The 12,575-nt window shown below is 31.5% G+C and overlaps 1 protein-coding gene across 4 annotated transcripts in view; it reads left to right on the plus strand.

Annotated features, from left to right (window-relative positions):
• Positions 1-12,575, plus strand: part of LOC145728806 (calcitonin gene-related peptide type 1 receptor-like) — a 50,266-nt gene that overhangs the window by 2,689 nt on the left and 35,002 nt on the right. For 3 of the 4 annotated variants that reach the window (XM_081979329.1, XM_081979326.1, XM_081979330.1), the window contains exon 2: positions 12,086-12,311. In XM_081979329.1, coding sequence (XP_081835455.1) covers positions 12,212-12,311 — 100 coding nt within the window. In that variant the 5' untranslated portion in view covers positions 12,086-12,211. Of the gene's footprint in view, positions 1-11,501; positions 11,771-12,085; positions 12,312-12,575 lie in introns of those variants that run through there. The other variant, XM_081979327.1, reaches the window with a different exon arrangement.

The following is a 12,575-nucleotide window of genomic DNA, read 5'->3' on the forward strand; positions in this document are numbered from 1 at the left end:
TGAAAATGTATGGATGAGAAATTTCCACTTTGTTCCTTAGTAACTTGAGAAAATATTTAAAAAATAATTGCTTGATTACTCACTAGTTCAAATGCTTAATTAGGTTTTTGTTACCCGAGTAATTTTCTCCTGTCCATTTCATATCTTTTAAGCTATTAAATAAATGTAAGCTATCATCAGTTTCATTTAACTTTCAGAATTTATCGGTGTGCTAGTCTAAATAACTCAGGAATAGAACTCGCTTTGGGGAGCGGTAAATCAGTCCTGGACAGACAAAAAATTTCGCAGCAACTATGCTCTTATCCGTATTTTCTTAAACCTAATTATTTTTACAGGCCATAAAAATAACCATCAAAGAGCAGTAATTATTTCATCAAACAATTTACCACTTGCCTATAAGTTTATCCGATTATATGCGAACGCTTATTTACGTTAGTAACGTTATGGTTAATTAATCGTTATTATTTCATTCCTATCAGCAGAATATCTATTGTCTTCAAAATTAAGACAAAATATTCTTAGAGGATAAAGTACTTCGTTTGTTAAAGTTAGTTCGAAAACAAATTGCAAAAAAAAGTATTTTTCATTGAAGCCATCTCGAGGGAGACAATCGATTGCTTAATAAAAACCTTCTTTGAGATATTTTTTTCCAACCTGGCAATTTTGTAAAATGGAAATTAAATGAAGCGTTTGAAAATGGAGGGTATTGTTTCCAGAGGCCTTTATAAACAACTATTGTTCGAGGTGAAAAAATTCAGACTACGTTGTTATTACAATATAGAATTCTCGATTAATTTCATACCTCAATCTGGGCCTTTTGGTACTAAAGTTTAATCTCTGGTATACGAACATGTACGGATGTATAATTAAATAGCTTTCTAAAATTTTGTTATATTGTGGTCAAATAGGAAATTGGATTACTAACCCGCTTTAATGCAATGATTCATTAATATGTTCTCTTAATTGCTTAATTGCATGATTTAACGGAAATAACAATAATTTTCATGTTACAATAAATTGCATTAATTGCACCACAGAGGGCATATTGGAAAACTACCACACAAATTTAATGAGTCCACGTTTTATCATTATATCATGCAGCGTGTAATCATCATCTAAGTTAATGTACAGAAAATATAGTTATTGACGTAAAACATACACTTAGATAAATTGTTATGCTTTATCACTGAAATGATAATATATTTCATAAGTAAAATATGTGAAACCCACGCAGATAACTGATTGACAACGCTTTGTATAAGCTAATGGATTCAGTCAATTAAGGAAATCTCCCTACTTTCAGTGTTAAGTTAGACGTCATATTTAGCGGTTTTTCCTGTCAAAATCGGAGTTATATGAATCATAACAGTTTAATTTTTAACTATTAATCAAAATGATGATAAAACTAAATAGATTAACAGTTTTAATTATAAAGCTCTGGACTAATTAATGTTGAAATTGTGAGAAGCGTTTTCTAAATAATGTTGGAGAAGAAATCTGAAAGAGTATTGTAGTTTAACAGTTCACTGATATACCAAAATTTCCACATAGTTTAAGTGGCATTACAGGTATTTCAAGTTTCAAGTTGTATATGTCTAGTTTAGACTACAACATTAATAAACTCTTTAAAACACAACATTATTTTTGTGTTATTGAATAGCAAAACGGTTTGTTTTATCAATTATATTTAAAAAAAATATTGTTGCAAACGTAAAAACAAACATCAATTGTAACGAATGTATTTTCAATTTATTGCGTTTGAGTCCCATATGCAACATGTATCAAAGGGATTAGAATGTTACATGCAATAAAATTGCCTGCGAAACTTGCAACGGAAACGGAGATTGATAGTGGGTCATTTGGAAAGGGCGCGGAGATCCAGAAAAGCCCTTTGTCACGCTCTCTACAAACATACAGCCCTTTTGATGTACTTCTGATGATGATGATGGTGATCACAGTTTCGCATATTTTTTTTTGTTTGTTTTTGTGCTTTTTAGATTTGATGTGTAATTTGTAGCGCCACATTTTCTGAATGTGCTGTGATTGTAGCCAGAAATGTTTTGCTCTAAAAATACTACGTTTGTAGGCAGATTTGATTTGACCAAGCATAGCACAATGAATCCCAAATTGACGGGAATCTATAAAAATTTACTAGGTTATTTATTACTTTAATCGACCGTAAAATCCTAACGCGAGAAACGAATCAACAAGCCAGTTTTATACCTCGTTACTTTTGGCATTAGGCAATGTTTATTTGAATACGTTTATGTGATTGCACGAGGAACGTTTGATCATCCGCTTTTTATATTGAAATATAATTTGTTCCGTGATTTAAGCGTATTTTATGAAAAATAATCTAGTGTGAGCGTGGATGTAAAACTTTGGACATGTTTACTGTGTCAACAACTTGTGGCTATTTGCGGTTGAAATTGAAAATTACAAAAATACAAGATGTTACAACAATATCCTAAATTCTAGAAGAGTTTATATTCCCCATTGAAACCAAGCCTTGCAATATTTTCCAATAATCTCTTATAGTCCAACTTACGATTTATACATTGCCTATACCTGTATTGTCCATTAGAAATAACATTTCTCCTCCTTAAACTCGTTTTCCACAATAAATTGCATTAGCTCCGATACTATAAAAGTCAGGTTCGATAAAAACCAACCTAACTTTCCTTCTTTGAATCTCCAGAGAGTTAAATTTTGATTATCTTAGTAAAGACTGTTAACCTGATCCTCTTTGTCAATGTTGAATAAAAGAACACGAAATAATATTCTCTGCAAATATGTTTATGTAGGGATAAAGTCTGTGGAAAATTAGCACAAAAGGAATCTCCCATTTTAACGAAATTGGCTTTATATCAAAAGCAAATATTTCGACCCATAATATAAGCAAATTAGGAGGGAAAAAGGTTACATTTTCATATCCGGTTGGAAGCGTAAATATTTAGAGGGTTATGAGAATATTTCGACTCACGGTTGGGTTAGTAATGAAAAGGATAATGGAAGCTCTGATTGTGCTAACGATTGCTCTCATAAAAGCCGATAATTTATAATAGTGTATAAAGCCGGAGTTCGGTTCTTTCCCACCAAATAGTTAAATTTTTTACAAATAAAATCGATTGGAAACCATAATTATTAATCTTAAAGCAAAGATATGTAAGAAAACATTTTCTAGCTATTCACGTGACACCAAATCAAAAATGACTTTGTAAGTTAATAATAATAATGGTAATAGTCACTTCCACTTGTAACCTTTGATAAGTGATTGAAAAAAAATAATTTGCATAGTTTTTGCAAATCAACTATTTTGAATGTCAAAAAACACTTAATCTGTGATTCTCTGTATAGTTGATACTTTCGGTTGCTGTAATGTTTTTTATCACACTAAGGTGCAAAACTTGCTTTATTAATTCAAACTTTTGAAGTGTAAAGTTGCTTTTCCCAGTTGCGACTAAAACCAACTTATCAGCTCACTTCAAAACTAAACTTTGGCGAATTGAGTTTTCTTCGAGCTGAAATGCAGACAAAATTTCCGTCAAGCTTATACGAATGTATCAGACAATGTGTTATATTTTATGAAAAAAGTTGAAATGCAATTTTGTGTTTTAAGTTTATCCCGAGCCAAATCGGAGAGTCCTGGATTTCATCAAAACTTTTCGCGGAGTTTGTCACATCTGATATACATAATTTAAACATTAATTGTGGTCATATTTTTTCTTGAGCCTTTGGCTTTAAACTGTTGAAACTTTTATATATTATTTCTGAATAAAATTCAAGGTTAATCAAATTTATTAAACGGGGTTGTAGAGCATTAAAACCTTTACCTTTGAATCAGCATAATCTGTCAAATCGAGACATTTAATCGCTTTCCCGTGGTAATAGTTTCCTATTCTAGCGTGAAAGATTAATTAACATCCGGAATATTAATTCTCAATGATAGAACCGCAAGTCATAAAATAACGAGCTCTAAATTGTGAGTCTCTATATTGTGTTAGTTTCTTAAAAAAATAACTAATATACAAATAATTCATCTGTGATTATATGGAGTACTCATCCCGTTTTCATTGACATTTTCATCAATAAAATGGCGCATTTCAACTACATGAATGGCACTTTGTTTCGAACAAAATGCAGAATAGTTTCCAACTTTGCATTATGGCTCCCACACTAAACTTTGTTGGATCAGACAAATTCTATAGTCTTCAGTCAGCAGAACCTTGTCGAATTTAGATTGAAATTTGCACGTTGTCATTTAGAGATGCAATGGAAAACTCGGAATTGGATTTATCCAATTTGTTTCCCGAAAAGCCGCTTTTCATTTTGGTTTTATCAAAAGTGTCCAAGTTGTCAGTCTTAAAGAATGGCAACTAAATCGAGCAGTTGCAGTGTGGGGTCGAATGAATAGGATGTTTGATGCTTTCCCCGCTTTAACTTTCCTCTGACGCTTACCTATGACAAGAAGTCGTTTTAAATTTTTTGTGATTCCCTGGGTAGAAGGTAATAATTAAAAAGGTGTAGGACGCCCGAGGGATAAGCATGTAAATGAGTTTTCTGAGTTGCAATTTTAAACTCTAACTACAAGCAATGAAAAAAATAGTTAACTTTTAGGTAGAAAGCTTTTAAATTATAAGTTATGCCATTACACGTAAAAAATGGGTAAGAAAAAAGCAAAATTATCATTTTAGAACCCAAATCCTTATTAGAATGAATTAAAACTCTATAGCAAAACAGAAAGGAAAATATGAAATTTGAAACAATTATCATTCCAAACATAAATTAAACTTCAAAGCGTCTCGAATTTATCCATGCAAAGCCGGATAAGCCGACAAAATTTTCTAAAAACGCGGTGCCCAGAATAGCTTTTGTCAACCGCAGACTTTGTTTGGTTTCCAAATGGTTTGATTTTAATAGCGTTTTCAGCTCACAATTATTTTTGTCCTTTATAATCCAAGGATAATTTGGCATAAGTCCTTCGACAATTCCATCTAAAATGGTTGATTTTGTGAAATTTAATTAACTTGAAAGATCATCATGTGCAATTGACAAACAATTTGTATTAACATACGGTGTTTTTAACACAATTTAGATTAATGCCGATCTACGAGTGAGGTTTGCTGTAAGTTATCTTTTGAGTTACAAAATAACTACTACTTTCCTATAATACTTTAGCAATTTACAGCTTATTAATATTGCATCAGGTATTTACATTTTAGTCATTAAGTTATCTCAACTACCGAGTGACTTTAAGGTATATAAATTTTCATAAACCTGCCAATTTCCACAAAATTGATTGTAGCTCATTCTATTAAAACACATTTCCTTTGGCGCTCGCAAAGAATTTCTTCAATTTCTGAGACGTTCATTAAATCCTTCAGGAGGAAATTTCTTAGACGCTCCGACGGAAATGTAGTTTTCGAAATGGATCTGCTATGGACAACGGAGCTGAAACCTCCATTATGCTTTATTTCCCCAAGTGTCATATATCCAGCTTCTCGTGTCCGTGTGAAATGGGAGAAGTTGTATGAAGTTCTCCCACTTGCAGCTCTGCAGGTTGGTGTAAGTTTTATTAAAGCGACTTTTTATTCTGATGCAAAACTGTATAAATAATACACTCCTCTTACTGGCTGAAAACTTGTTTTGTTTGCAAAAATTGTGGTAGTACATTGGGAAAAAAGTAGTTAAGTTTATTTTCTGGTCCCTTTTCAAATATTAACTTAGGGCTTGCGTGTCCCAAAGGAATTTAAACAAAGGCAAACAACGAATTATTAATACCAGATAAGGACACTCCCAAAACTAAACTGATAGCCTTTGCTAATTGGCTGCAAGTCACGTACTATTGATTTAAAGGCAAAAATAAATAGCTTACACTTACACATAGTTTTTTTTTTTTAAATCAGTGGTGTTTCACTGAATTGGTAAAGCTAAATTTTGGGCATAAAGTTCTTCCACTCGCTTTAACCTTATTTGAATGCCCCAGGCCTAGTTTAGGTGGTCCCCTGTTCAGTTTCCGAACGTAAATCAAATTTACGCCTGCAGTGTAGGTCAACTCGAATATCTGGAGACAGTAAATCCATACTAACATCAAACTAAAACATTTGAAATCTTTAAAAAAAATCATATACAAGTCAAGGATAAAGATGCTGGTAAAAATACTACGAATTTTACAGTTTTGTTTGCTATTGGTTTGTACATTTTTCCACTATATTTTAATTTTGATTTGTGACACACACAAACGAATAAGTAAGAAAAGATTTCTATAGACACAATAGATTAACTCGAAATTAATCAAATATTCTCTGTAAATGCGTCTAGTACGCACCCCAACTGAACCGAAATTCGATTATGGTAAACTTCCATCATGTTTCTCTATCACAATTACTATTTCACTTGAGACATAAGGGGGTGCAATTTTGTAAATCTGTTTAATGGATAGTAATTACACCTATCAGGTGCTTTTTCTGTTCTCCCTTTCGCTGTGACGATATAATTATTATTCATGGCTAATGTAGTATGACTTGATCAGACACGACATGGCCCCATTCGTTTTATTAGTTTGGATTAGCCATTAGTCACTTAATCATTGACGTAAAATGGAGAATTATGGTCACTGTGACCATTAAATTTAATGCTGGATAGCAAATATCACTCAGATATTATCAACATCATTATTGAATGCCAAAAGCATTCTGTTTGACTACAGCCAGTCAATTTAGGCGTTAGTTTCATCCAAATAATTTCAAATTGATGTTTTATTCATAAAGTTTATATGGAGGAGGCCGTTAATTTATCGTTATTTGTACTATACGCATCAAATTAAAATTTATTTATTGTGAGATCACACAGGACCTAATTGCTTTCGCTACATTACAATCATGTTCAAGTACTAAAATGGTAATATAAACAATTTCAATTCAATTGATTTTAATAAAATGTATTATTGTGTACTTGGAAAATTAACAGATTTAACTTTAAAAATTTTCCTTTTCTATTTTCTAACTCGTGTTTTCAGTAATTTTAATTTTGTTTGTAATTTTGAAACTCAATTCAGCTGAGACCACTGTTAAAATTACTATTCTACAAATTTCTGTCAATATTCATTCAGTTTAAACATGCAAAACCATGTTTTGCTTTAATTAAGCTTTGCAAGCCTAAAAGCTGAAACGTTTTCAATAATATTCTTTTGGTTATCGTATTATAAAATTCTACAACCAGAGATTTAAACTCAATTATCCCTCAAATTGTATCAATTTAATACTGCCGACACACCAGAAAATCTCATTTTATTTTTGCTCATTAATTGCACAATTAAATCACCGAAAATTCGTTTATATTATCCGGCAGTTTAAACTGATTTTGTATATCAAATATTGGCAGCTTTGCGTAATTGTTCAGTGTAGGTATACTACCTTCATTATAATGAAGGTCGTAAAGGCAATATGAGCTTTAGAACGGTTGCATAATTAACAGGATTTTATTTTAATTAATTAAAGAACGCAAAACTGAAATGGAAATAGAAACTTTCTGTCTTAAGCTACTTTCATTAATTCATTGAGTTTTCGAATAGTTTTCGTTCACATATGTGTTTTTTACAGTCAGCTTTGTATAATTAATGGAGGCATTTTCCACGCCCCAATTGAAATTGGGAAAGGATACTTGTAATGTAGTCTGGAAGTACTAGTAAAATTGAGTTTTGAAAAAAATGTGTCAAATGTTACTCAATCAAAATGACTTTTCTCTGAACCTTTGTAGCTTAATGACATTCCATTAAATAACTTTTCGTATATTGCCAGTTTAATGACTAAAACAAGCACGAAACAACCAACTTAAGAGGCTCTCCACCAGTTTCCAAAGAGGAAAGGTTCACAAAAGGCAAATGTTGTTGAGCACAAACGAACAGTGTATTCGTGAAACCTTTTAAGGGCCGAATTGAAATTTGCGTTCTGCGTTAAGTCGTGCATGCAAAGTTAGAGATTAAAAGTTACTTGATTTGCCGGCTCACCTAACCTGAAAAGTTTAGTTTAACTCGAATTATGGATATAAATGGGTTATTTCCTACCTCAATAGACCAGAAACAACACCATTTATTAGTGTGTGTAGTGTTCGTTCAAATTTGATTTTAGTTGAAATGAGTTAAATATTACAGATTATGTGGCTTAAATGTTCATCGTGGTGATTTAATAATGTTCACTGAACTGTTTATAGTGGAAATTAAACTAAATATACAACATTTCTGCTGTCAAATAGCTGTTTTTTGCCATTTATCTATTTTAAATCCACTTTTCAATGTAGAATTCTTGCAGAATTAATATATAAAATATTATTTCTGCTATTCTGCAAACAACATTTTTTGTCTATTTAGTATTTTAGCTTTTATTTAAAATAAATGGATTTCACTATTATTCTCGATATAAAATATATGCTCTAGTAGCAAAGTTTAATTTTTCACTCGACCTATTTGAGAATTGATATCTTCCTTCACTTGAACTAGTCCATTAATACTTTAATGAAACAATTAATAACAATAGCCCATTAATCTTAACACTGTCATCAATCACAGTTTTTTTGTTTTATAAACTAACACTGAAAATTACAAAGTGGTTAAAACCAGGCACACTGAATAAAACAATATATCATATAATATTTATACTGTTGGTTCATAAATCATACAAAAAAACATGTAAGGAGTAGTTTATGCGGTGAAAAACTTGCATAGAGATGCTAAAAGCAGTACATTAACGTATTTAAATTTATGTTTAAATGCATTTAAAACGATTGTTTACTATGGCGTTGAATATTTAAAATTCATAGTTTTGCTTGAACTGGAGTTCGTTTTACGAACAGCTTGAGTAATGAATTTCTTAGATTTTTTTAAAAGTGCTAATTAAATTTCTTTGAATTAAGCTGCGTCTGATTTAATTAAATTAAATCTTTTCTAGACATCCCTGACACTGAATAGCCTCTTTTCTCGTTCTGGTAATCGTCGTTTTGCAAGTCGTTATTAACATTATATCCACATTTTTTGGAATTTGTTTTAGTTTGCAGGCTTAAAATTCGTGTAGAAATACATTTTACATTACTTAAATGAAGCGAAATAAAGTCAACAACTGCGCTTAAGCGATTAAGAAGGGTTGTTCAAGTTTTACTTTTAAGATTTCGAATAATTTTGCATAACTTTACCATTAAATTAAGACTACCAAAAGAGCTAACCTATAACACGTATTTATATCGTACAACCCCGTACAGAGCAATTAAGCAGCAAGACATCCACTTACCATAAATTAAAGTGACTGAACGAGGCCAAGTGGCCAAAGATAAAGTAGTAAAGTGTCATTCAATTAAATATACATTTGTTTTGTCGCGAACTTATTTCAGTAGTGTAACGTTAGCATTGATCGTTATGGCTTTCCATTTTGGTTTTTACGACATATCCAACCAACTAAAAATACAGAAGATGTTTACAAAGGATTCGGCTGGAAATAGTTTAGGTTATATTTGATTTGTTTTAGAATCGTAACTTTAATTTGTAATGTGTTTTGATTTGCTATAACTTTTTGTCCTAGTTCTAGTATTAATCTCTCATAATTACAGGAAAGTGGCAAGAAACAATAGCTTATGCACTGCTTTGTTTAAAGTTAGGAAACTTGCCCTAGCTTTTATTTTGACCTCTATAAAATTCAATGGACTATTAATCATTTAAAATCCTTTTATAATTCAGCTGCTGTGTGTGCCATTAGCAGTTCATAATGTCATACCGCTTTGGGATTTTAAGTAACTGTGTGCACTCTTGGTGGCTACTTTTTACATCTTGGATCATTAAGGTTTTTATACCATTTTTACATAATGATGTTATTAGTACTAGTTGAACCCGGAAACTCTTTAACCCACAATATGCTGGATGAATTTAAGATTGCTTTCAACACCATATGGATATATTCTAATATCTCTAATAACTCACATCTGGGTAAACGATACCAAATCATGATTTCGTCTAGAAATTATGAGTGATCGATATCATTCTGTCCGGGCAAGTTACTCCATTATTAACTTGTTGGGGATATTATTTTAGGCCGAGATGTTTTGCAGCAAGAGAAGAGGGTCAGGAAATTATAATTTTAAATTACGTTACAAACTAAAAGTGACAGCTGTGCCCTGAATATGGTTTTATTAAATTAATCTCAAGTTATTTTGCAAACCAATCGTCTGGAGTCAAGTTGCGTTTGATGGAAATTAGTGTAGACAAACAGCAACGTGAAACTGGGAATTTTATTAGCAACCCTTCGCAAGACGAATCACGTTTCCTGTTGGATGCTTTTATAAAACGGTTTTACCGTAAAAAGGGTTTCATGTTTACTTTGCTGATGTTGAAGGTCCAAACCTTTTTCAGCCGTAATTTTTTAAAGAATTAATTCTGCAAAGTTTTAAAGTCAAGACCCCGAAGCAGATTTTTTTTCGATTCGTTACTACAACTGTACTAAAGCCCAAATCCATATCGTGAAGTAGGATTATTAGTGATGTTGCCAATGCTTAAGAACCAAAATAGACCGTCCAATTTACCGTTTTAGTATTCACATAGCCAGTTTGTTTGTTATTCCAGAAAATTTGGCATTTAACAAAACACAGTTCCATTTCATCACGTTTCGTAATTAAAAGTTCCAGCCGTCTGGCTTCAAAGCTACTGATTATAAATGGAAAAAGATTAAGACAAATTAAGGATGACTGAGCAAATTGGAGACAACTGAACATTTGTTCTCGTTGGAATCATGAATACAATAAATCTACGGGTTTAAAGAAATATCGTTTTATTGCAAGAGTTTTCCAATTTAGAGTTTGGGATAAATTTAAACTTAGTTTACATTCCACTATCATTAATTTTAAATGTCTTGTATTTAAATTTAGTACGTATATACAATTGTCTCTCATTTAAAAGATAAACTGTGTATTTTGTAAATGATGAGAAATGAGAACTCTGGTAAAATTTTTGTTAAAACGAAACCAATTTACTATGAATTTTGTTCATCAAATTTGTTCAGATCAGTAACAGGTATTGCTATGTTTCCAAAACAAAGCACGATCATTTTATTTGTACACTAAAGTTAAAAAAACGTTTATATCCTTACTTGAACGTAAAACATTTCAAGGAGAATAAAACTCGAATATCAAGAACTTGAGAGATCCTTCTCTAAATTAAAAAAGCTCGTAAACGCATTATTGCTAGGTTAATTTTATCACGGTTGCAATCTACCTTTAATTTGTTTTCAACAGTAATAAAGCGATTCCGTTAATTGTTTATCAAAAATCTAACTCTGATAAGGATCTGGTAATTAATATAATCATTCTGACAATTAGGCCAACAGGATTTAAAACCTTATCTAAAAAGATTATTATTGTTTAAACTTTTATTATTAAAATTACATTCATTATAAGTTAAACTGAATAAATTTTTGTGTAAGCTCAAGCTCCAGAAAGGAAACATTCCATTTAAAAATATTAACGTGTATATCCTTATTACCTTCGAACGGTTTTCAGTACGAGGCGGCACGCAACAAACAATTGTTTATTTAAACAAATTATAACTTTAAAATAATTGTAACCCTACTACGAAGTGTTTACTCTTGTCTTAAACTGACTAAAGTACACTAAGAATTTATTTCAGCGTTATCATTTTATATCCGAAGGAGAAACACAGTTAGCGATCAGAGAAATTCGAGTTAAGTTTAGTGTTGATTAAGTTAGGGAAGTCTGCTTCAAATTAGTATGTTTGGTAAGTGTTGAGGGTTATATGACTTGGGTAAATAATAACCGGACTTTTGAACTTGATCCAACATCGTTAAAAGTTGGCATAAACGTGTTGAAATTTCTCACAATTGAAACTATTTCTGTTTAATTTGTTTTATACGACTGTAAATGCAATTTTATTATTCCACCCACGAATACAAATACGAAACACTTTTTAATTTCATGCTCGTCTTAGTCTAGGCTAGGCTAAGCTTAATTAACTACACCACCGTGAATTGAATCAATATGTTGTATAGACAGTTGTAAATGTTATACCCTATAATATGTTTTCTTGTTTTAGGGGGTTAAAGTGACTCTCAATGATACTGCCAAAGCAAGTCGACGAACAAAAGAACCAAAATGTGTAATAAAAGTGTAAATGTGCTTGTGTGTAAAGTTTATTAACTTTTCAAACTGTTAAAAAGTCATGTCGGAAGAGAACAGTGCAAGTTTGAGTCATGCTGATATAATTGAGAAAAAGAGAACGGAGTGTTACCAAAATGTGGTGGAAACCACCCATAAAGACGGTGAGTAATAATTTTTTAAAAAACTTTTATGATGAAATATAAAATCGCTTGAAACTGCATGATTACCGTGCTAAAACTCGAAATGGCGGACAATGAAAAGTGGGAATTAAGTGGTCGAAAAATAAAAGCAAAAAGTTGCGAAATGGCAGTAAAAAGTTATATAGCTCCGTCATTAGTACAATGTCCGATATTATTTTCCGAACAAAACTTTCTGCCACTGGGTCACAACTGGAAAGTCCAGCAATCGTTCCGATTTTTCTTTAA

Source organism: Ips typographus, linkage group LG4 (genome assembly GCF_016097725.1).
Source record: "Ips typographus isolate SLU linkage group LG4, UJ_Ityp_2.0, whole genome shotgun sequence".
Classification (NCBI taxonomy): domain Eukaryota; kingdom Metazoa; phylum Arthropoda; class Insecta; order Coleoptera; family Curculionidae; genus Ips; species Ips typographus.